This window comes from Rattus norvegicus, chromosome 6 (assembly GCF_036323735.1).
Source record: "Rattus norvegicus strain BN/NHsdMcwi chromosome 6, GRCr8, whole genome shotgun sequence".
NCBI lineage: Eukaryota > Metazoa > Chordata > Mammalia > Rodentia > Muridae > Rattus > Rattus norvegicus.
Window position 1 is genome coordinate 76,123,418 of NC_086024.1, and position 24,503 is coordinate 76,147,920.

General features: G+C 43.7%; 1 protein-coding gene across 6 annotated transcripts in view; it reads left to right on the forward strand.

Moving 5' to 3' along the window:
• The window catches only part of Akap6 (A-kinase anchoring protein 6), a 440,318-nt gene that overhangs the window by 204,068 nt on the left and 211,747 nt on the right, over window positions 1-24,503 (forward strand). For all 6 annotated transcript variants that reach the window (XM_017594343.3, XM_039112889.2, NM_022618.2 and 3 more), the window contains exon 5: window positions 11,654-11,776. In XM_017594343.3, coding sequence (XP_017449832.1) covers window positions 11,654-11,776 — 123 coding nt within the window. The remainder of the gene's footprint in view (window positions 1-11,653; window positions 11,777-24,503) is intronic.

The following is a 24,503-nucleotide window of genomic DNA, read 5'->3' on the forward strand; positions in this document are numbered from 1 at the left end:
AAGGCTCTGAGCCTCCCGCCACAATGGAGGCTGCTTATATTGTAGTAGAGTCGATTTTCTCCTAACTGGTCCAATAATTTTAGTTAATGCATTTCTCTGTCCTCTTAGGAAGTTCACGTGGACAAATTTATGCAATGACTATGTGTTCAGACCAATATAAACATCATTCTAGTCTATGAGATTGCCACGCAGCAGCCCTATAAATAATATGTACTTATTTATTTGTAAATATGAATATTTATAACATATCTACAGTTACATACTTATAAATAATTCCCTCAGTAAATTTAACCAGAAGGAAGGTGATTATACTATGTTATGTGTAGAAGGAAGAAAGGCCTCCAATACATTTAGAATTGTCCATCCAACTCCTGATGGGTCAAGATAGAAAGACTAAGAAAAGATGGTGGAAAAGTATCAATAAAATGGGGTGATTCTTGGGAGAGGAACATTTGAGGTGGATCTTGAAGGACAGATACCACGAATAAGTCACAAGACGTTGAGTATGTGGAAGACACCAGGGATCACCTTGTCAACCTATAAGCAAGAGGGTACAGGCCACAGTGAGGAATGAACGCCACTCTGTTTACAGCAAAAACCTGTCTCTCCAAGTCCAGGAATGCTTCCTAGCAGAGCATCACCTCCTGGTTATATTGCATCTTGAAAATGATCTCAAAGGGACAAGCCAACGCTCTGCTAAACCATGTGTGGTGCAGCATAGGTGCTTAAACATTTTTTTTAAAGATCTTGATGGACTTTAGAGAGCTTTCTCTTCTGTGGTTTATATACAGAAGTTTCATTGTCAACTCTAAGACACAGACAGAACCACTGATACAGACAAAGCACAGGAAGCTGGTGTGAAGAAACTTGAGTGTGCTGTGTGCTTTCAGGCATCATGATACAGAACACACAGTGGGTCTGCTGTTTACATCCGGCTCCTGGGTCATCTTGTCTATGCCGCAGTCCCTAGTACCACTTACATGTCGCTGTCACTGACTGGATCTTGCTGCAGATTTCCGAGCTCACAAGCTAGCTAGCTTCCTTACTAGACATCATAAATGTATGAGTTCAGAAATGGAAGTTATGATAGCTAACATGTTCTCAATCTTCCTATGAACCACTAGGAACTTCCTCTTCCTTCTGTCAAGGAAAGATTCCTCCAACCAAATTAGGAAGTTGGCAGTTGTTTCCGACTCCAACATCTCCATCATCTGGTGCTACCAATTGGTCTTGTCCATTCTACCCTCCAGCACTCTCGGTAAATGGGCATGTCTGTCCATGTTCACTCTGCTGGTTGGTTTTAGTCAAGTTAACCCATCTGTACTAGCTGGTTTTATGTGTCAACATGACACAAACTTGAGGAAATGCCTCCAAGAGTTCCAGCTGTAAGGCATTTTTCTCTATTAGTGATCAATGGGGGAGGGCCCAACCCATTGTGGGTGATGCCATCCCTGGGCTGTGTGGTCATGGGTTCTAGAAGAAAGCAAGCTGAGCAAGCCAGGGGAAGCAAGCCGGTAAGCAACACCCCTTCATTGATCTGTGTCAGCTCCTGCCTCCAAGTTCCTGCCCTGTGTGAGTTCCTGTCCTGACTTCCTTTGGTGATGAACAGCAATGTGGAAGTGTAAGCTGAATAAACCCTTTCCTCCCCAACTTACTTCTTGGTCATGATGTTTGTGCAAGAATACAAACCCTGACCAAGACACAATCTGTCTTAGATAGGGTTTTACTGCTGTGAACACACACCATGACCAAGGCAACGATTATAGGGACAACATTTAATTGGGGCTGGCTTACAGGTTCAGAGGTTCAGCCCATTATCAACAAGGCAGGAGCATGGCAGTGTCCAGGAAGGCATGGTTCAGGAGGAGCTGAAAGTTCTACATCTTTATCTGAAAGCTGCTAGCAGAATACTGACTTCCAGGCAGCTAGGATGGGGGTCTTAAAGCCCACATGCACAGCGACATACCTACCCCAACAAGGCCACACCTACTCCGACAGGGCCACTCCTTCTAATAGTGCCACTCCCTGGGCTGAGCATAGACAAACCATCACACCATCCTAGGGTCATCTGGAAAGAGGGACTTTCCATTGAAGAGTCGCCATTAAACTATAGCCAAATCTGTGGGGCATTTTATTAAATATTAACTAATATAGGGAGACTTAATTCCTTGTGGGTGTTGTATTCCTGAGCAGAAAGGCCTGAGCGATATAAGTGGAGTAACTTGTAAGCCAGAGGGAGCAAGCCTGGAAGCAGCATTCATTGTGACTACCTTAATTCCTGCTTTGGATTCCCTCAGTGATACACTGTAACTTGTAAGCCGGAGAAGCTCTTTGTACCCAAGTTAGTTTTAGTCAGTGTTTTTATCACAGAACTAGAAAGCAAGCTGGAACCTGCCCTACTCTAGCCTAAGTCTTCTTAGCAGCCTTTGGACTGGTTTCTCTTTTCTTGGCTTGGAAACCTGTTTCCCACAAAGCAGCCAAAGTGAGTCTTTTAAGATATCAATAATAATCTTTCTTTCTCCTGCTTCAGTGATCTAGCAACCACTTATGGCCCTCAGGAGGAAGTTCAAACACATGCACACATTGCATGTGGCCCAGCACTTGGCCAACCTCTTTTCTCATTGTTTTCCCCTTTCCAGTGTTAGCTATGTTCGACGACTTAGAGCTCTCACAACAAGCTGTTCTCTTTTGGGCTTTATTTGCCACAGAGCTCTCTGTTACTCTCATGTCCTCGCCTTCCTTTGGTCAGACTAATAGTTTCCTCTAAGAAACCACCAAGTGAACTTCTTTCCTAGTGGCTCCTGACCCTTTAAGGGTATATTCATGAGAGGTTCTCAGACCGTGGGCCAGGTACCTCTCACTGGTCCCTAAGACACTTTCAGGGGCCTGCAAAGGTAAAGCTATTCTCACAGTAATATTAGAATAGTATTTCGTTCTTATTCCTCATGCAATAGAGTTTTTGAGAAGTAACGGCATTGATTAAATCCAGAAGAGAAATAGAAATCTAGCTGTCTCTTAAGCCAGACATCCATACATTTACATATAGTTAATGCCTCACTTTCACGATTTTAAAAACATACAGTTATTTTTCCACAACAAGGTATCATTTATATTACCATATAATACAGTCTTACCATCTTAAAATTATTCAATACATATTTATGAATTCCTATTAACAAAGCTCAAAGAAGACAAAATTTCTTCAGAGTTTCTTCCTTAAGAACTCACTCTTTCCTTATTAATGAACTCACAGATTAAAAACATCACACTCCTAGATTGTGCTAACCATCAAGCAAAAACTTTTCCATCTCAAGCTGTGTATACCCTGTGGATGGTTATGCAGTTCTGAAGTCACGAGGCTTTGTATAGGGTTTATCCCTCCGTCCCAACCTCCCCCCTAAAAAAAGACAAGGAAGAAAGAAAAGCAAAAGCAAAAGCCATGTCAGAGTTGAAAGGTAGAACAATTAACTTCCTATTTTCTTTCACAATTTGTGTCTTTTTGCCTGAATTCTGACCGTCCTCAATTCCTAATGGATCCTTTTTTAGTCACCTTTCTAAATGTTATACTATAAGCATACATACATAGAAACATGTATGCATTACAGGCATCACGTATGTGATTGCTTCATTCTTTTTGAGTTTTGGTGATGTCATTTAACATCATATTTTCTATGTTCATCCATTTTCCCAGTAAGTCGTAAGTATAAAGGAATTTTTACATTAAACGTTTGATGTACTGGTCAGGTGCAGCTTAACTTCAGAATGTCCTGTGCTTTGAGCTGTGTAAGGTCTCCCATCTGTGAATCCTGGTACAGCTTCCGATTCATTGTGGAGTCTTAATAAATAAAATGTTTAAAAAACAAGACAATCTACATCAGTACATGTTTGTGGAGTTTAACAAAAAGGGCAGTTTAATATCTGATACAGCCGGCTTGGTGTCACCCAGTGTAGAAAATCTATACACGGATGAATCAGGAGCATGGATAACTTCGCATTATTCCTGAAGCCCTCATCTATCTTTCTACTTTGAATCAGAACTCTTGTCCAAAAGCTGCCTGGGCAACTTTAAAATGAACAGGGATACTTTGACGCTTGACGACACAATGCCTAAGTTCTTAGGCACAACTACCTCCTGGACGCGCCCTGCAGTCCAGTGTGTAGTCCAGTGTGTGGGCTGTTTGGAGCCGAGCTGTGTGCTCTCTGTGTGCAGTGATAGAACTCACTGAGTTGTGAACTCTCCTGACTGCTGCCCTGAAGTCCTACAGCAGTTGTTGTATTTTCTTGTCCACATGATCATCTCTGCACATGGAGTTTTACCGCTTTTGTAAAAATGATAGTCTTAAAAGTAGTATGTCCTCCAACCAGAAGAGTTTAGGTGACTACTCAACAATTACATGTCATCTTTTGGATAACCTTGGTATCATACAGACGCCCCATCAGTCCACGTCCGTTCCTGTAGAAGATGTTTGCTTTGCAAGGTCTTACCAAAGAGGAAAGCATGTGGTGCAAATCCAAACACGGTTATAACAACATGTTCAGCTCCACTCTTCCGTGTCAAGGAATGGCCTCTCCCTTTTGCCCCTGAAAGCTTTACGGGAATATCAGGAAATGTTGCTTACTGAAGTTACATGACTATCCGGAAGGAAACAGCGGTGGGGTACTTTAGCTGTGAATAAAAGACACCAGAAAGAAAAAAGAGGAGAGAAGGGGAGAAGAAGAAAAGAGAGTCAGGGAGTAAAGAATAAGACAGGAAGGGGCTGGGAGAAGGAGGAATGAGGAGAAAAAGACAAAAAGGAAACAATAATCAAGAAAAACCGAGACTAGTTAAATGGGGAGAGAGCTGTGAGTCCGAGCTGGGACGCAGGTGGCTGAGTTGTGTGGCCAGCACTAAGCTGCTACAGATTCGTGGCAAAAAGAGACACCAGCAGAGGTTGCTACAGACCTTTTTCCTCTCTCTGAACCCATGATTAAGTCTGTCTACGTAGTCTGGTGTGGTGGTCCAAACCTGGAGAAAGGATCCTAAGTAATCACGTTGTAGCTTTATGGCTAAAGTGAAATATACAGCACCTCTGTGCCTGTCTTCTCTGTGCACTGGGCAGTCTGCCATGACTCAGAAATGTTGTTAGTTATTAAAATAGCTGGAATGAAAACCTGAAATATCGAGCATTTAAAATCATGCTGCTGCTCGTAGAAAACCTACAATTAAACCATTCAAAGGGCTAGAGAGATGGCTCAGTGGTTAAGAGCACCAGCTGCTTTTCCAGAGGGCCCAGGTTCAATTCCCAGCACCCACATGGCAGCTTACAACTATTTGTAGCTCCAGTTTCATTGTCTGCCTTGTGGCTTTTTGGGGCACTGCATATACATGGTAAGCAGACACGTATGCAGGCAAAACACCTACATACATACAATAAAAGTAAGTTTTAAAAAAACCTTTAAAGTATTAATATTCTAGATTCAAAGGTATCAATATGTTAAATGTTTTGTACTTATAAGAAAATAAAGATCAACTAATCTGCCCAAGTTTCCCTGCAGGTTTGCAGGTACTCCATACAGTCCGGCTTAGAGGAGGTCTGCAAATCTTTGGGCCTGGTGAGGTGACCTGGGAGCACTCCCAGCTCCATGAGTCTGTCCATGTCTCAGGTTCCTCCCTGAGCATATGGAAATCTTACAGGGTTCTTGTGAGGATTAAAATAATGTTTGACAAATAAGTGCTCATTTAATATTAATTAATATTAATTAACAATAGCTTATTACAACCTGCAGTTTATTCTGAAGTATTTTTTAAGCTTTTTAAATTAGGTTATCACAATTTGTATTCTGGTTTTCTTTTGCTCTTAGAATCTTTGATAATTTCTTTGTATACACAAATAAGGAGCAACTGATTTCAGTCTCTAATTCTTTTTTCTATTAGTATTATCATTATTATTATTAATTATTTAATCTTTTCTTATAATCCAGTTGTTATCCCCCTCCAGGGGTTAACAACCCTCTGGCTGTTCCTCATCCCATACCTTCTCCCCCATCTCCAAGAGGAGGTCCCCACCACCCCCACCCCCACCTCAGCAGACCTCCCCACTCCCTGGGGCCTCAAGTCTCTCTGGGGTTAGGTGCATCTTCTCTCACTGAAGCCAGACCAGGCCATCTTCTGCTGTATATGAGTTGGGGGCCTCATAATAGCTGGCGTATGCTGCCTGGTTGGTGATTCAGTGTCTGAGTGATCTCAGGGGTCCAGGTTAGTTGAGACTGCTGGTCCTCCTACAGGGTCGCCCTCCTCCTCAGCTTCTTCTAGCTTTTCCCTAATTCAACCACAGGGGTCCCCAGCAAGTATCTGCATCTGACCCTTTTCAGGAATCCTTCCCCTCTGTAAGACAGGTCTCTTCCTGGGCTCCTCTCATCCTAGTTGCGATCACTATTACTAAGACCGCAAGGCCCACAGGTTTCAACTCAGTTTCCCTCTTGCATAACCCTGAGCTCAGAAGGGACTGTCTCTATCTGCCGTGTTTTAGATAAAGCTATTTCTTGACTTTTTCCCTCTTGTTTTTTGCCCCTATCTTCTATTCTAAAGCTACCCATTGAGCTTCCATCGGCATGCCTCTCTTCGGTCTCAGTCCTCCTCTCTCCTGGTCTGGGCTTTGTGAACAGGAAGGGGGCAAATGAGTGAAGCGGAGGAGACAAATGTTTGTAACTCGCAGGAGCCTCTGGCTCTGGCGGCACAGCAGTACACAGGTGGATTCGTGGTCAGGCAGAGATACGCTGCGCTTGAGTGTGACTGACTAAAAACCTAAATTAGACGTTTCTGAGAGGAATGCTGTATAAGAATTACGTTTAGAAACGCACGAATCTACATCCTGCAGGACGCTCACATCCAATCTCGGCGCCTAATTTTACTTCTCAGTGGAGGTCTAATTTACTGGTCCTCAGAGCCTAAACAAAGCTATACAGTGGGAAGTTCGTGGTGTCCCTTAACTGTGACTTGTTGGTAGCCCCACTGCTAAAGACTTGGTCCCAAGAGTGTGTATTTTTTTTTTTTTTTACAAATTTTATTCTTAAGGCTTGGCTATTAATAGAAACATTGGTTGGTGGCATCCTTGCTAACCTGCAGGCTTCCCGGCGGCTTTCTGTTCAGAGGCTCCCTGATGTTGGAAGCAGAACCTTGGGTGTCTCTGAGTGCCCAGTGCCACCCGTCAGGCTGTGCTGTGTGGGAACTTTTCTTGTCTGTCTTCCCAGCAGTGCCTAGCACAGTGCTGTGCACTTACTGGATAATCAAGTGTGTGCGGGTGTGTGTGTGTGTGTGTGTGTGTGTGTGTGTGTGTGTGTGTTCTATATGTGTTTGCAATGTGAATGGGTAAGTGTGTGCTCATGCACATGCAGAGGTCAGAGGTCAGACCAGGTGTCTTCGCTGAGTCTTCCCTGTCTTCTTAGCTTTTGAGACAGTCTTTGGTGTAGCTCAGCGCTTACCCCTCATCTTACCTGACTGACCATTATGTTCCAGGGGCCATTCTGTCCTCATAGCTGCCGGGAGGTCTTGAGGCTGTCATGTTCTTTGAGTTTCTGTGATGTTCTCTGAGTCCTGGTGGTGGCAGTGGGTGTTGGGAAAGAGGCTTCATTTAAGGATGAGTAGCCTTCAATGCACTTTCTCTGGTAATTATCATGGAACCTCAAAAACGACTATTATCCTCTGAATTTTACAGGGGAAGGGACCGATTTCAAGGCAGGAAGGAACTTCTGTAGTAACTACTGGAACCAAATTCAGTTCTGCATGGCTCTACCCCTGTTCCTTAATGTCCGCCCTGGCTCACGATGGATATTTCTCTCTCCCTCTCTCTTAATATCACCTTCTGTTATCCTTACCTAATCTTTATTAATTTTCAACTTTCGATTTCCGTGAAGAAAGCCTGCCAGTAAAATCAGCTGGTCTTCGAGATGTCATGGGTACCGGTGAGACTCTGTATTTGGGCACTGAGTCTATCACATCTGCTCTGGGCACGGGCAGGACACTTACTCTTCTCATCTGCATACTGAGTGTGGCAACTGTCCCGAGCTCCTGTGATCCTAACACACAGGATCTGTTGTGATCTGTTACACAACAGATCCTACTGAGGGGAGCTTTATTACTTCAGCTAGAATTACCTGGATGAGTTCACCGAGCCCTTAACTGTGGGATCCTGAGAAAGTGGCAATTAGGTTTTTAACGCTTTGAGGTACTCACCAAGAGAAGTTGGCCATTTTTGCTCCATAAAGTTAAGCAGTTCACACATCTGGGGTTCTTCGGCATGGCTCTGTTTGAAGGCAGCTGATTTGATCCAGCCTGCCTCAGAAATCACATCTGAGGTCTCTAGCAGGAGACAGAATCTTTTTGAGGTGAAGACACAGATGCCTGTGGCACACATCCAGACAACAGACAGGGAAACTGGCCTTTCGGGGCGTGGCTAACGCTGTCTGATAACCACTTTCTCTGTAAGAAACCGAGTCATTCAGCCTGTTAAGGCACAGGTAGAAGGTCTTGTTCAAGCATTTAACTTTCTTTAAATTTTCCCTCAGTAGGTTAGGAGTGAACCCTGTGGTAATCTTTCATGTAGAGCTCCTCTCAAAGGGGGCAGAAAGAGATCAGTGTGAGGGAGAGGAACTGAGGCTAAGGAGCCAGGTGCTTACCTCAGCATTTGTGCTGTGGGGATGGGGGAGGTGCGTTCCCCACACAGTGCAGGGCAGTGCCAGGCAGGAGGAAACCTGGCTTTTATAGTTATCTAGAACACTAGAGAAACACACTCATGTATCTTAGTGCTAAACATAGGAAGGAACAAATTTGGGTACAGATAAGAGTTCTGCATATAACAGAATATTTTCCTCACTCTATCAGAAATTTTTTTCTTACAAAATCATTTGAATCCAATATATCAGAGTTTAGACACGCTTTGTATTCTGCTGGCTTTTTAATAATGATATTCATCTTTTTGTGCCCATTCATGTCTAACAGTATGCTTCATACATAGGATCTTAGTAAGTATTTAAATGAATCTTTGTTATACCATAGTTCGATCCCTACTTCAAAATAGTTGTATTTTCTAGATTCACCTCATTTCTGCATGTTATCATCCACACTGGCCTGTTTTCCTTTATTTACAACCACAAAGATGTCAGTGAGTCCTCTGAAAGTGAACATCGGCTGTGTGTGTGTGTGTGTGTGTGTGTGTGCGCGTCACTCTCTGGGTCTTTCTGAGAGAGAAGATGTCCTGTGACTCACAGGAAGTGCCCTTGATAGTACATGGAGGTGCTGGAACTCTGGGCAAAGCCAGGAGATAAATGCACCAAGAACTGAAGGAACACCAGTGAAACCAAATTCCCACAGAGCAGTTTACGTAAATCCACATTCTTAAAGCCACACCCAGCAACAGTGGGGGCGGTGGGAATGGAAATCCAGGGTTTCCCTAAGAGAAAGTACAACCTGGTTTTTGTTACAAATGGGAACAGTGAGACTTCTCACGTTTCTGTTTTGATGGATGAAACTTGGCATTGGCAAAAAAGAAGAGGCAGGAGATCATCCAGCCCGTAAAAGTGGTGAGGGTGGCCTACAGTTCAGAAGACATTTCCAGAGAAAGGACCTCGTTCTCTTTGATGTCAGCCCTGTTTTGCTGAGTGGCTGAGCTGCACAGACACAAGTTCAAGGAAGATTTCCCAGGTCCCTGGGTTTGCTAATTGCATCTCAGCTAACCCTGCACTCATGGCTCTGCTAGGAAATCCGACATGCATGGCCTAAAACTCTTTGACTAACAACATCTAAGATGTGGACCCTGGACATTATCATATACTTTCCTGGTTGGCGAGAGAGAGAGAGAGAGAGAGAGAGAGAGAGAGAGAGAGAGAGAGAGAGAGAGAGAGAGAGAGGAGATAATTAATCATCTAGTATTGATTATATTTAAGGTAGCATACTTAACTATTGGTCCTTCAGACTCAATTAGTTTCCAAATAGTTTGCTTCCTGACTTAATTTCATCCACACACCGATTTATATACAACTCAAGTCAAACTTAACAATAAGTGGTAGTTGACGTGTGTACTAAAATTATGATTTCCATCTCAGTTGTCAGTCATCTACACTCCCCTGTAGGTGACAAAAAACGCTTCTGTAGGTTTATACGCTCGCCGAAGGGGCTCTTAACTCTTCCACAAAAATTCCATTATGAGGGCACTGTCTGATGACTTGAGTTCTGCTGAACTCTGCTGTATTTGTGGGAGTAGCAGGTACATCCGAGGACAGCTGTCTTAAATATGACAGGTGGGAATTTGTGAAGTATTGACAGCCTCCTAGGAAATCCCGGGAAAACATGGCCACATCACTCCATGGGGCACCAAACCAAGATCCACCCAGGACAAGAGTAGCACTCTATAGTGAGACCGAGGGCCTCTCTAACATGTCTGACCTCTCCGGAGCGTGTCTCTGGGCTTTCTTCCTCTGCTTTTCTCTTTTCTAACATCCATTTCCCCTTTTCTCATACTCCACTAGAGGAACACTGCTCAAATTTCGTGTAATTAATTTTAAAAAATTACCTGCGATGTACTAAATAATAAAATTCATCTTCTGAGAAGCAGGACAAAGAAAGCGAATGTTTACATATTGGTCTTATTTTTGTCTTAGGATATCCTCAAAAGGCATTAAAATAGTGATAAAAATAATCAGAGGTAAAAAGAGAAAGAAAGGAAAGAAGGAAGAAATAGGAATAAGATAAGAAAGAAAGAAAGAAAAAAGAAAGAGGATGGGTTTCGTATAATAGGGAAACTGCATACCATACCCAGTACAGTGAACATGGAAGCCTGCCCTTACTCCGCATGACCTCCAGGTGGCGCTGTTGACCTACACAAGGAAAGCAGACGCCAGGTTCCGTTTATAGCTGGATTTTCACTTTTTCAAAATATTTTCTGCCTCCACAGATGTGTTCTTTTAAATGGTCAATAAAATTTTATAACCACTATTTGAAAAATCGCAAGATTATTGTGATTTGTGCTTCCCGGGCAAGAATATTTCTTCCCGTCCAGACATACTTAGCCAGTCAGGTGTCTGTCTGCATTTGTTCCGTGGTGTCTGTCTCTTTTTTTGCCGTTCTTTCCTCCGAGTACCCACAGGCTCAGCCACAGAAACCTGAGCTGTTGATGAGACACAATCAGGTATCTTTAGACACAGTTGCATTTAAAACAAACGTCTTCATTCAGCTCTAGTAATTCAGTTCCCCACATACTGAGTGGATAGGGTCGTCTGAACTCAAATGCCACCCAAGTGAGGATGCGATTCGGGTGTGGGCAAGCAGAGGTTTGTCACGCACTAGAGACGTTTTGAGGTAACTTACGCAGGGCACAGCACGGTCTAGGTCTAATCATTCTCTTGGAAAGCACTCCTAGGTGAAATCCAGGAGGAGAGTTGATCTATTAGGAAGGATTTCCAGCCAGGAGCAGTGGTCATCACCAAAAAACAAAACAAAACAAAAAACCAACCAACCAAACAAACAACATAATAACAACAATAACGCCCCCTCCTCAAACAAACAAAACCCAACAGTAGGTGGGGTTACCATAGTTTGAGTTTGGAATTTTTAAGATTGACTTTAAAAATAATCAGCTAACGCTCCTTTGTGCCCTTTCTTCTTTCTCTTCTCTCACAGGGGTTTGTGAACAAGCTGGATGAATTCATTCAGTGGCTAAACGAAGCCATGGAGACCACCGAGAACTGGACTCCTCCTAAAGCCGAGACCGACAGCCTCCGGCTGTACCTGGAGACACACTTGGTAGGCACACTTGGTAGATCATGTTGTTCTCTTTCCGTCAAGGATTTCAGTGTCAGGATTTGTTTAGGCCCGGTATTAGTTTTAGTTGGCAAACGTCATTATAATGAGTTGAAACCTTAATGGGGTTAAACCTCAAACTGACCATTTTCAGGCGTTTCAAGCAATAATATGACACCTAAGGACTCCATGTTTCAAACAGATGATTTGAAGCTTTCTCCAGAAGGGCCGCCATTTTAAAACACATTAGAAAACCTTATTAGACCCATGCTCTCTAAAGTGACGATTGAAGATTTCCCTCTTCTTGGAAAAAAAAATAAATGAATAAAAGAGAAAAATTTGATGACCATTCTGAAGCTTTCTGGAGTTCTTGCAAAATTAATGAACCCCTCATTATCAAGGAGGTCTATTTAATCTGTTATACACTTGGCTATTTTAATAAAATATTTAAAACGATGATCTCCATCATCTCTGCTGCTACGTGGGTTTTCCGGCAGATAATTAATACAACTGTCATTATGCTGGGCCCTGTGCTTAGGGAAAACCAGGGAGTCCGTCGTGGTTAGCACTTGGGTGACTATGCTTTGAGTCTGTTTAAAGCAGGAATTATAGACCAGGCTACATTTGATGAACCTCAGGAGGTTTGCACCGAATGCTTCAAACGGCCGATATCAATTATGGAGGGGTGGGAACCACGTGCTGGAGTGTGGTAAAGCGTGACAGAAAAGCACGTTGTCGTAGGAAATGCAAACTCAAGCTTTCAGGATCTCATCTCTATTCCTTGCACCGATAGCATAAAATCGGCAAAGGCAACGAACAGGAATCCTTGGGTGCCCAACTGTGGGGCTGGTTTCTGCCCCTCTTACACGCTTAGAATTTGGAACAAGTAAGCATCATGGAGAGTCCCATTATGGGGTGGTTCATGGGAAAAACTGCAGAAGGACAAAAGATGGACACGAAGAGAGAATTTTAGTTCACTTAATGCTGTGTTTTGAACATGTTTTATGTAACTGCAAGTTTAAAAGCCTCAGAAACCAGTTGCCGCATACAGATAGGCTTGCAGACGATCAAGGACGGCCTGGGTTGATGGTCTGTAGAAACGCCGGTGGCCTAAGTGCCTCTCTTGTACTGGGTTTGGAAAGACTGCCCTTCGCACTCGATTCCCTGTAGAACACACTTTTCACTTTTTTTTGTAGGGCATTTCATAATAGCGAGATAAAGATATTCAGTGCTTTATGATGTAAATTATATTAATTAGAATGTCAGCGTTGCCCTGGCATTGTTCTGACAGAAATTCTAATCTGTGTTTAAACAGGACTATATGAACTTTATTTCACATCAAGTGTGCTGTCTTAATTTTCTTGATTTAATATTTTATGGAAAACACACATCCAGCTTCTGAGGTTCCAGAGGGCACAAGGGCATAGGTGCCATAGCTGTGGGTTGCTCATCGAAAGCCAGGTGGAGTGGCTGTGTGGTGTGGTTGGCAAGGACCCTTTCCTCTCTACGTAGGGTGTCCCCATGAAACCATTGCATAGTCCTGTCTCAGCTCTCCTATAGAACATCCCGGTGCTGGCCCCAAAGCTAGAATTTTCATTTATGAGAGAGTATTTTGTATTGCTCTAGCTTATGTAGTTGCAACTAACTTTATGTATCTATATTGACTTAAAACGTTGCTAATACAATGGCAGAAGTAACATTTTATATTATTACTCCATTTAAATTGCTACCATGTCTATGACCTTACTCTACCTAGCCTTAACAATAGCAGAACATTTTATAGGTGGCTATAGAGAAGCTTAGTCATGTGTACCTGCCTCAAGACAATGTTCTGATCCTAAACATGAGAGTCATTACCCAGTGCTGTGGCTCTCCATAGAGTCCTTCCTGATATCCCTCTCTTGAGGAGCAGCCTGTAAGGGTTACGTTAGCATTTGGTGGTGGTGGGTGTGTGTGTGTGCTTATTGCTTTCCCGTTGACTGTTCTGGCTAGAATACGGATGATATAGGCACAGTTTGCTTATCTCTGCTTTCAAAAGGTGAGAAACTATGGTTTGCAGGCCAGTTCATTGATTGCTAAATTAGTCACACATTTTACTTCTGATGCTATGAATGGCAATGTGTGGTATCCACATTCGCCTTCTGTGCGTGGTTTGCTGGGGAATGCTACAGAAATCACCGGGAGTCCCTGGACTCTCCCAGGCCAGTGACCATAGGACAAGACTTAGCCTCTCTCTGTCCACCTTCCCCTCCTTCCCTAATTGCAATCCATATCTTATTGTATTATTGTTGTGCTGAACTAAGATTCTTTTAGCCTCAAAAGGAGGCAAAGTCTACCTTTCTATAAGAACCATTCAAGTGAGGCTAGAGAGTCATATCTTAGCTTAGTCTATACCAACCATTGTTGCTCCCTGATGTGGGAGCAAGAGGGTTTTTCCAGTGCCATGCAGTAGCAGAGGTTGTCAGGCACACTGGCTAAATCATTTTTCTAGATCCTAGGATTCAGTCTTTAGTCTTTAGGCGTGTGAGACCTGGAGAGTGAGTGTCTTCTCTCATCTAATACGTTGGAATAGTTAGCGTCTCCCAGCATTTTCTTGTAAAGAACAACAAATACCAAAACAACACTTGTCCGTCTATATCTTGATACTTAATTCAATTATTTTCAATGATGGCTGCCAAGGGTTTTTCTCCAACACTAATCAATTAAAGCTTTGCACTGCCTCTCTGAGAGAGACACAGGAATTTTACTTTAGCTGTAGGAAACTGTGAAATTGTCATGGTACATCAGTGATTTTCCACGATAATTAATCATCTGCTTGCAACCTGACTGCTCCTTCAAAAACACAATCCCCATCTTTCTGGAAACTGGCATTTTCAGGAAATGTCATTTGGAGGTGGTGCACGGCAAGTATTGGGCATTCTCCTTTTCTGAAACCAATTTTAGAAGTAGCATCGTACGGATGTGTTATCGAGAAGACTCCCCTGTGTCTTTCCTTCACTGTTGTTCACTTCCTATCCTCTTCAAAAACAGCACCACTGGAGTGTTTGGCCTGTAAGAGTACGTATTTTAGAGTGTAAGCATTCATGAGCTTTGACAATCTGATATATATACACACACACACATATATACACTCCACCAACATCATGATAGTGAGGCATTCATCACCCCAAACTTCCTCGTGACATTTTGAGATTTCTTCCTTCAGCCCTTCCCAGACTGTACTGCATCCCCAAGCAATGGCTGGTTTGGTTTCTGTCCTATGGGCCCGGGCACCCGATCTCTCTCCTTCATCTTGTTTCCTGTAGCTATATTGACATTGCATCTACCAATGCTCTCTCTGTGCTTTTGACTAGCATTCAACATGTGCACGGACCACGCTGTATGCCTTGAGTTCTTGATGGACATTTAATCTGTTTCCTCCACGGTCTTTCAAGTTATGTGTATCTGAGTAGAAGGACAATACACGTAAACATTGTGAATAACCATCACATGCCAGGGGATGAAGCTCTGGGATAGACCGTGTGCTAAGAAAAGAGCATCAAAGTGTTTAGATGGCTTTCCTTTAAGGAAATGTTCAGGAGTAAGGCAGCATAGGCGGTCACACGGGCTACATGCGCAGTCTGCCCATGCGCTTCTAGAATGAGAACTCTCATCTCCAGAGTCCTTGCAACTCTTGCCGAATTCACCAAATGAGGACCACACCAGTGCCAGGAAAACAAGCCAGATCTTTACTCATCTATAGCCAGTCAGAGTATCCAGGGTGGTCCACTATAGCCCAGCCAGACCGGACAGTTGGGCAAGAATGGCTAACCCGAGGGCAGAGCCAGTCTTAAACTTGGAAAGGAAATTTGTGTAGGTGCCACATGCTATACGGTGCAAAGACTGACCAATTTCATATTGCCTGGGAGTTTTAACATTCTTGTAAGAACTATCTGACTATGTAGCCCAGGATGTCAGGGAACTCACTGCGTAGCTCAGGCTGGCCACCAGCTTGCAGTCTTCTGCCTCCGTATCCAGAGTACTGGGATAGCAGGCCCTGCCATGCTTGTCTTAAGAAGCAACGTTTTTAATTTGATTTGATACACGAGGGCTGTGTGACAGTAAGACGACTACGAAGTCAAGATTCAAGTTCGTATGTATGAAGTACTCGTGCAGCCAGGCAGACACTGAGGTTAGAGCAGTGGTTCTCAAACAATTCCCAACTTCCCAATGCTGCCACCCTTTGTTGCAGTTCGTGTTATGGTGACCCTAAACCATAAAATTATTTTTATTGTTATTTCATAATTGTAACTTTGTTACTGTTGTGAACTGTACTGTGTTAATGTGTTTTGACTTTCCCAATCCTCCAAGGGGTCGCGACCCACAGGTTGAGAACCCCTGCGCTAGCGTGCACTGATCAAAGTTGGCTTCTCTTGGGGGCCTTCCATTGAATAGAGACGACCATAGGTTGTATGATATAGCCCTAGCCAGCAAAATTTTATAGGCTAAATGAAGGAGTTCGGAGAAAAGGTTTATTGTTTTCCTAGAGATAATTAGATGCAGGCCTGGAAGGGCATCTATCACTCTGCTGGTTCAAAATAGAGGAGAGAGCTCGGGCAGGGGTTTCACAGTGAGGGTGCGTGAGGAAAAGTGTGGGAGGGAAGCCATCAGGTGTGTCTGAGACTCCACTTAAGCCCTGAAGGGCGCTACTGGATAGTAAGGTACACCAAATGACGATTTAAATCACCAAACGTTTTCTGGGGCACTGAAGGTTCTGTCTTTGTGTCAAACAGAAGAGTGGCAGGAGTCAATCACAAATCCCACGGGGGTAAGGCCAGGCTGGCATAGATTAACTGAATGATCACAGTGGAGAACGGGCTTGAGCACAGCCTTTGATGTTCTAACACAGACTAGTAGTTATCATTCTCCCAAAATGTGGATTTTGACTGGCCGTGTGTAGATATGACAGGAACTTCATGAAGTGAGTGGCAGTTACAAGGGCTGAGGAGAGACCTCTCTCCTGTTCTCTCACACACCAGCTCTCGTTCTTGCTTGCTATCATCTTGAGGCTACCCCAAGTATTTCAAAACAGCTACACACATGTGCTCTGCTGTGTGCCCAGTTTAAACTAGCAGCAGGTCAAAAGCAGTGACTGTAAGACCACCTTATCCCCTTTGCACGGCTTTGTGATGTCTCCATTCTGAGTATGCCATGGTTTGCTTTAAGCAATCCTTTGGGCTAGACATTGAGGTTGTGTGGCCCTCTATTTTAAGTAATGTTTCTGTGCACATGCTTAGACCTTACTCATCCTCTTTAGCGTGAGCACGTCCTTACATTCGGACTTTCTGGCTAAAAGTTACGCACATTCAAAACTTTCATCCGTTATAAAGTGTCTTTGGTGGAGGTGATCAGTTTGCGCTGAGTGCTGAACACGCCCACTACCGCCTGCCGCTGGAGCTTGTTGGCACGTGGCTTAGCTTTGCCCATGCGTAGTTAACCGGGGGGGGGGGGGTCATTTGTTTTTCTTTCCTCGGGTCCTTTCTGCTCATTATCTTTGCCTGTTCTTCTGCTGGGTCTTTCTTATTATTTTACTTCTGGATTATCATGAGTTTCTTAAATATTAAAGGAATTAATCCCTTGTCTGTGTTGTGAATGGAAAATATTTTGAAAGGAAACCATCAAGAGGTCTTTCTTCCAAAAGAACAGAGACATCTCACCAATTTGTGCCAGACCTGGGAAGCCATGCTGGGTCTCTACACCTGGCAAAACCCCGGGTATGAAGTCAAATCTAGAATCTTAGATATGGAGGGTCGAGTTTAAGATCGGAGACTTTGTAGGTGAATGCCAAGATTAAGAACATTTCATCAATGAGAGCTGTCGGTGAGGGGATGTGGCAAGGAGACCAGGAGTAGATTAAAGGGGACAACCAGGGATTCACACCAAGATCTGCTTTTGAGGCTCACTCATGTTCAGTCAGAAATGTCAGACAACATCTGTTTGTCTGCCCTGTTCTGGTCTACAGTGCTCTGCACGACACCCAACAGAATGTTGGTAAGACTCAGATACAGGGAGGTATGCAAATGGCTGAGCACTTCTCAGCATGGCCGGGCAGTGCCGTGTGTGTGTGTGTGTGTGTGTGTGTGTGTGTGTGTGTGTGTGTGTACCAAAGTACTGTGACATCATCACTTCACAGTGTGTAGTGTGGACTGAGGAAGGGAGATTCAGCCCCTGTCTCTCACTCAGTGTCTAGTTAAAGAGAAACATTATACTGTACTCAGTGGGAAAAGCAAACAGTGTGAAACACAATAAACTGAAAGGCAGAAACCACCCTGCAGACTACCCAGCTCAAGCAGGCTGTCCTGGGTTCCTTTGAGCCCTTTCCTGTAAGACAAGTCCACTTGAAAGTCCATGTTGGATATTCTATTCAGTAACTTGCTTCTGAAGACATGTCTCTCTCCTTATATATATATATAAAACCAGTGCATCTTCATAGCGACTTAATATTTTATCTTGTGGACATGCCCCAGTTTAGTTAAATCTTGTCATGATGGGCATTTAAGCTTCCTCCTTATTTCTGCTTTCTTTTTCAAATAATGTTCCAGGAATATTCAGTCTAACACTGGTAGAGAATCTTCTTGTCATATTCCCAATATAACAACAACAACAACAACAACAACAACAACAACAACAATAATAACAATAAAATATCTTTCATAATCTAGGAACAGCTTTCACTGTGGGTAATAGGAACTTAGGCAGACCCATGTTTGGTTTGTGTGTGGGATATCTGAGTGCCCGTTTACAGGTGGACTTTAAAAGCACATCCTTCTGACCCCCTTTGTTCATCCTAGCATTAGTGCCTGTAATTTGAGTTGGCTGCCACAAGGTGGCAGCGGAGCACCAGAATCCATTTGTTCTTGACCCATCCTTATTGCCCCCTTGCCCCAGTCGTCATTAAACACAATTGGCCTTAACTAGCACCGAGTCTGGTTGGGAGAATGATCAGCAAATGCAGATGCTCACGCTTGCCGCCACCACCTAGATCTCTTCATTTCTGATTCAATCGATTTTATTTCCACCACAAGAAAAAGCAGTGTACTGCTCACAGTTTTTCCCAAACACTTCTGACTGTTTTGTCTTTTGCTTGCCCTCCTACGTCTACCTCTGCTCCATTTTTCATTGCTTGAAGTTAGATCACAGAGTTTGTTTTTTACCTGCTGCCCACCTCTCCTGCCTCCTTTTCTCCGCTGAGATGATGGGGCAGCCATGGCCTAAGCAAGTTGTGCTTCAGAAGACCGGTAGCTGCCATGGGGCTGTGCTGCTCTGCAACCAGGGCTCAGTCCGCCAGACTTCAAAAGCCAGAGCCCTGTGTTTGGACCAGTCTAGTGCTGCCTCCCTCAGTCTCAGGAGCAAGGTCACAGCCTTCCAGGAGCTTTGAAGTTCCATTTGCTCGTCCCTGGACTCCCATCAGTTTAAAGTGTAGCTGAGTGTTTAGTGGGATATGACACGTTTCCTCCTCTTAGGACAAATATTCAGTTCCCAAGCTGAGTCCTTTGCTTTGTGGGGTGGGGATGGAGGTCTGTCAGGAGTTTCAGCATTTGGGCATTTTGTCATTGCTTTGTCATTAGGAGGGGGAGTAGGCAGAATGGGAGGCTTATTTTGGACATGTGACAGTCATAACCACATTTAGGGCTCATATGGTTTGTTCCGTGTGTCTAGGAGACACGTGCGTGCTACCTTACAGTCAGGAAGAACTTCACCTCCTTCCAACTGATTCAAGGGCTCGTAGGCCATCATATCCAACAATTCTCACTATTTTGAGAATTAGTGCCCAGTTTCCTAACATAACTTTTTTTCTTAGACAGTAATGGCTGCTTTTAACTAGATTATCAGAGAAGTGGTGTGTTTATCAGTCACTGCATATCCAAAACTATGGACTACTGGGCAGTGAAGAAAAGTTGCAGATGGGCCTTGCTTTATATGGCCTATGCACAGGGCTGAGGACGTTGATTATGGACAAGGGACTCACATCTTATTGCATGGAATTTTGGAATCTCGAGTCAGTTTATCTGGTGTAAATAATAAAAACTCGAGGTTTTTATATTAACCAGGAGAAAAATGACCTGGCATGTGACTGTTGTGAAGGTGAGATTAGCAGCGGCAGGCGAGAAAGCCTCTTCCATTTGGGGGACCTTTCACATCTTCCTTGAATATTTAAGAGTATACGGCAGGAATGGCTCACAGGTGCTTGGAGAAGTTGAAATTCTGTGTGTTGCTAAGTGAATTTGTGACAAGAAGAACTCATGAAGAAGGGGGAACCCTGAAGGTTTCCTTTTGTTTGTAGGGGTGGGATTCATCTCTTTTGCCAAGATAAAGCAATTAAAAAAAACACAATGGAAATAAAAATGGTAATTCAGTTATTAGAAGGGTTAAAATCCTGTAGCTTTACTATTACTACTTAAAAATATGAACGCTGTATGACTAGACCGGATGTTAATGACTTGACATTACAAAATTTATTAAATTTATTTTTAAAGTGGTTTGGTTCCCCCTTTCAAATGCATACAGCATGTGGGAGTTAGAATAGATCTGCCCCAGGCTGCCAAAACAAATTTTTAATGGAACTGGAGTCCTTCAGGGACTGTCCTAAATCCACATAATATTCTTAAGTCCTGGTGTTTGCACTGGGACCTGTGTATTAGCAGATGTACGTGTGAATAATACACGTATATCCATCCATCACCCTGGTGACTCCACATCCTTAAGGGCTGCCGCACATCAATTATTCCACCTCAGGGGGTAGAGAGATATTTGGGCTGGCATTGACCTCCTTTTCAATCAGGGCCTCCAAACATTATGTTCCAGAAGTCAAACAGTCCCTTCAGACAGAACCTCTGTTTGAGAATGTGTGTGGCCTGATGTTGCCGTTCTGAGGAGTCAATGTGATTACCTGTGTCAGGTGTGGAGGCCGCATCCAGAGAAGCAAATGAAAATCCCGTCACTCAGAGTCACCGTCAGCACCCAGGATCTCACTCATCTATCTACATCTTGCATAAGTTATTAGCCAGTGTACCAGGGAAGAGTGTCAACCTCAGTGAGCTGCATCTATGCACGCGCAAACACACACACACATACACACACACACACACACACACACACACACACACACACCCCTCTGAAATAAATTATAAATTGTTTGAGAAGCCAGATTCTCTTTCAAAGGTTTGGAGCCATTTTTATGAACTGAGATCTTGGGAGCAAAGTCTCTTCAGGAGGAACGAGTTCTTTTGCTTTTTTTTTTTTTTTTGTCTGTTTGTTTTAAAGGAAAACAAAGACTTTTTAAACATGTGGTTTTAATTTTAAGAGAACTTGGAAATTATTTCTTAAATGTACCACGTCCTCTTCCTAAGCTTCTGATGGTGCGTTCTGATGTTATAGCGGAAGGTGTGTTACAGATCGTTGTGACCGAAACACCAAAGACAAAAGTCGCCACTTCATTCTCTTGGGAAAATGTACAGTGACTGGCCATTTATTTAATTGTGTGCTAAGTACCACATGATGAAAGGATAAAGTTAAATTGATGATTCAGGTTACCCCAGCAGGGTACAGTTTACATGGCAATTATGCTGGGTCATCTAAGCGTAATTGGCAAGTAATTTTGTAAGCGAAGGAACATGACAGCCCATTTACATGGTGTTCACTGAGTAAAATTTGGGGACATTTATCAACCACTCTCGAGTGCAGAGTGGTCGTATTGATATCTCCCGATATTGCAGGCTGTCGGAAACCGGTCCTCGGGATGAGTCTCCACACACACACGCCCTTCTAAACCACAGCTCTTCTCTCGAGGAGCCCAAGGTTGGGAAACAGACCTGCCAATAATTTTGAACAGAGGTCGGTTAAGGGGAGGCTTGAAGCTGGCTGTGGGTGTAAGTGTCAAGGGTGGAAGATCAGGGAAGCCTTGCTAGAGAGCACACTGAATTGAATTTTAAAGGGTGACGGGGCTTTGCTGGAACAGCACTTGGCAGACAGAGGCACAGCAAGAGCAGAATCCTAGAGGAACAAGTAGACGACTGGGTGGAGAACCCTTGCAGTTGAGCAGACAGAATCTGAAGCCAGGTAAGGGCTGAGCCTGACACTTAGCCCCGGCCAGCCATTCAAGGACTTAGGAAGAGGTGGCCTCTGTCTGAGCTGTTTTGAAGACATCGTTTTGTATAGTAACAATTACTGTGCTGCTATTATGATATACTAGGCTCTGTTCTACGTGTATCAAGGGATTTTTATCTTGTTACCACCTAGGAAATAGGCACTAATATTCCTTTCACAAATGAGGAAACTAAATAGACAGAGGTTGCCCAGAACTAAACAGAGATTGATAGAGGAACGGGGCTTTGAACATCACCACCCAGTTCTGAAACCTTTGCCGGTCACTAGCACTAGCCCACGAGATGCTTGTGGCTTCCTTAACACGGTCCATGGAATTCTAGACTAACTCTATTCTATGCCCACGGCACTCCCTCGGCTCTGGGAGTGGTAAGTGCGGCCATTCTGCCCATGGTCCTATTTGTGAGTTTGAGATAATAGTGCCTGTAGCGTATAACACACAACCAATGTGTTGTGTGGAGGGAGGGCGTGGCCACAGGCTGCGTGGGCGACCTAAGAAGGGACACAGTGAGGCTTGGAGCAGTGTTAGTGTGCAGAGGTGTGAGTGGGACAACGGCTGGCCTTGGTGACTGACCCAGCATGTGGATCTTATTGGCATATTCTCGTATCACTTCTGATTTCCAACCAGGATGCTGGAGAGATGATTTGGCAGAAGAATCTGAAGCACAAGGAAGTTCACAGAGCTTTTAAATTCCTGGGAAGAACTATGTGGGCTCAGGATAAAAGAGACTTCCTCAGAGATGGCTAAAATTAGAAGGGACAGTCTGGGGATAGAACTGCCCTGGGGTACACGATGAGTAGTTGGATGGCCTTCGGGACTCTTCTCTCTTTGAAAACGCTCTAGTCTAAAGTAAATAAAACCTCTCCTGTTTCCCTTCCTAAGCTGCCTTGACGAAAAAAAAAAAAGATAAAAATCAAAGAATTCAAGGGCTGGAAAATATCGAGTCCATTTGCCTTGATAAAGGAATGGAAGCCCAGCGGGTTACAGGACCCATCCGAGGGCACACCCTCGAGGAAAAAAAGACAGGGTCATTGGCTTCTCTTCCTTATGTCTCAGTAACATTTTTGGTTTTGGTGTCCCTGTGTGTGAGCCGCCAGTAGGTAGACAAAAGCAACAGAGTCATGGTGTTTGTCTCTGGGGAAGAGAGCATTAGCAATAAGGGGTTCCTATCCCATGGCAACCTAGGCCATTTATCAACCTGAGAGTGTGAATTTAAACCTTTATGAGAGGGCTTAGGGAGAAGCTCAGTGGGTAAGACCACTTTATCTGCAAGCACAGGAGCTGAGTTCAAATATTTAGTACCCACATAACAAGCCCGTCACAGCTGTACATGACTCTACACCCAGCAGTGGGGGACAGATTCCAACAGTTCACTGATCACACAGCCTGGCCAAAAGGGTGAGCTTCCGCTCATTCAAGCAGGAAACCCTTTCTCACGGCAGTTAAGAGCAATAGAGTAAGACTTGTGCTGCTCAGGCCTCCACAGAATGAATACTGAATGACATATGCCCACCACACACCTATACCACACGTACATAGCACACACATACACACATACATGCCCATGCTCATGCACTAGTGTACACACACACATACACATGCACACACACATATACATGCACACACACAAGCACACAAATACATGAACACAGTACACATACAGCACACACACACATGAATGCACATGCACACATGCACATATCCACACAGCATGCACACACACATGTACATGCTCATATACACACACACACATGTGCACATGCACATACAGGCAGTATGCATAAATGCACATACACAGCACACACACATGTATGCAGACACACTCATATACACAGCACACACACAGGACACACAAACAGCACACACACACATGCTCACAAACACATGCCCATGGTCATGCACTGTCCTGCATACACACACACATATGCACGTACATGTACATGTACTTAGCACACACACATATACACACACGTACATGCACACATATACACGCACACAGCACACACACAAACACACACATGCATACACACAGCACAAACACATGCACACACATGCATGCATATGCACACATATGCACATACCCACACACAGCACATACACATGCATGCGCACACACACAGACACAGACACAGACACACACACAGACACAGACACACACACACACACACACACACACACACACTACAGGGATTTTTCTAAGCAATATTCATGGCCAGACCGTGCTAATGGTTTCCACTCATTGTCTCAAATTCTCACAACCATGTAGTAACCTTGTTTCACCTTGTTTCAAAAAGTCCCTAAAGGATGGCCTGCTTCCTGAGACCAGACCCTGCTGATTTCTGGCGTCACCGTCCTCAAGTGATACGGATGCTCTGTATGTTTTCTTGAAGTCGGCTTTGTCTTTGCAAGGAGATTATTTACATATTAACATCTATAATTTTATTGATATAATTTTGTCTTTAATTTTTGTTTATATCCTCTATATGTTTGCGTGCATTGCCTCATCATTAAAATCGCAATATAATATCTTACCAGTTTGTAAGAGGTACTTAAACACTTACTGAAAGAGCTCTCAGTCTTCACTTA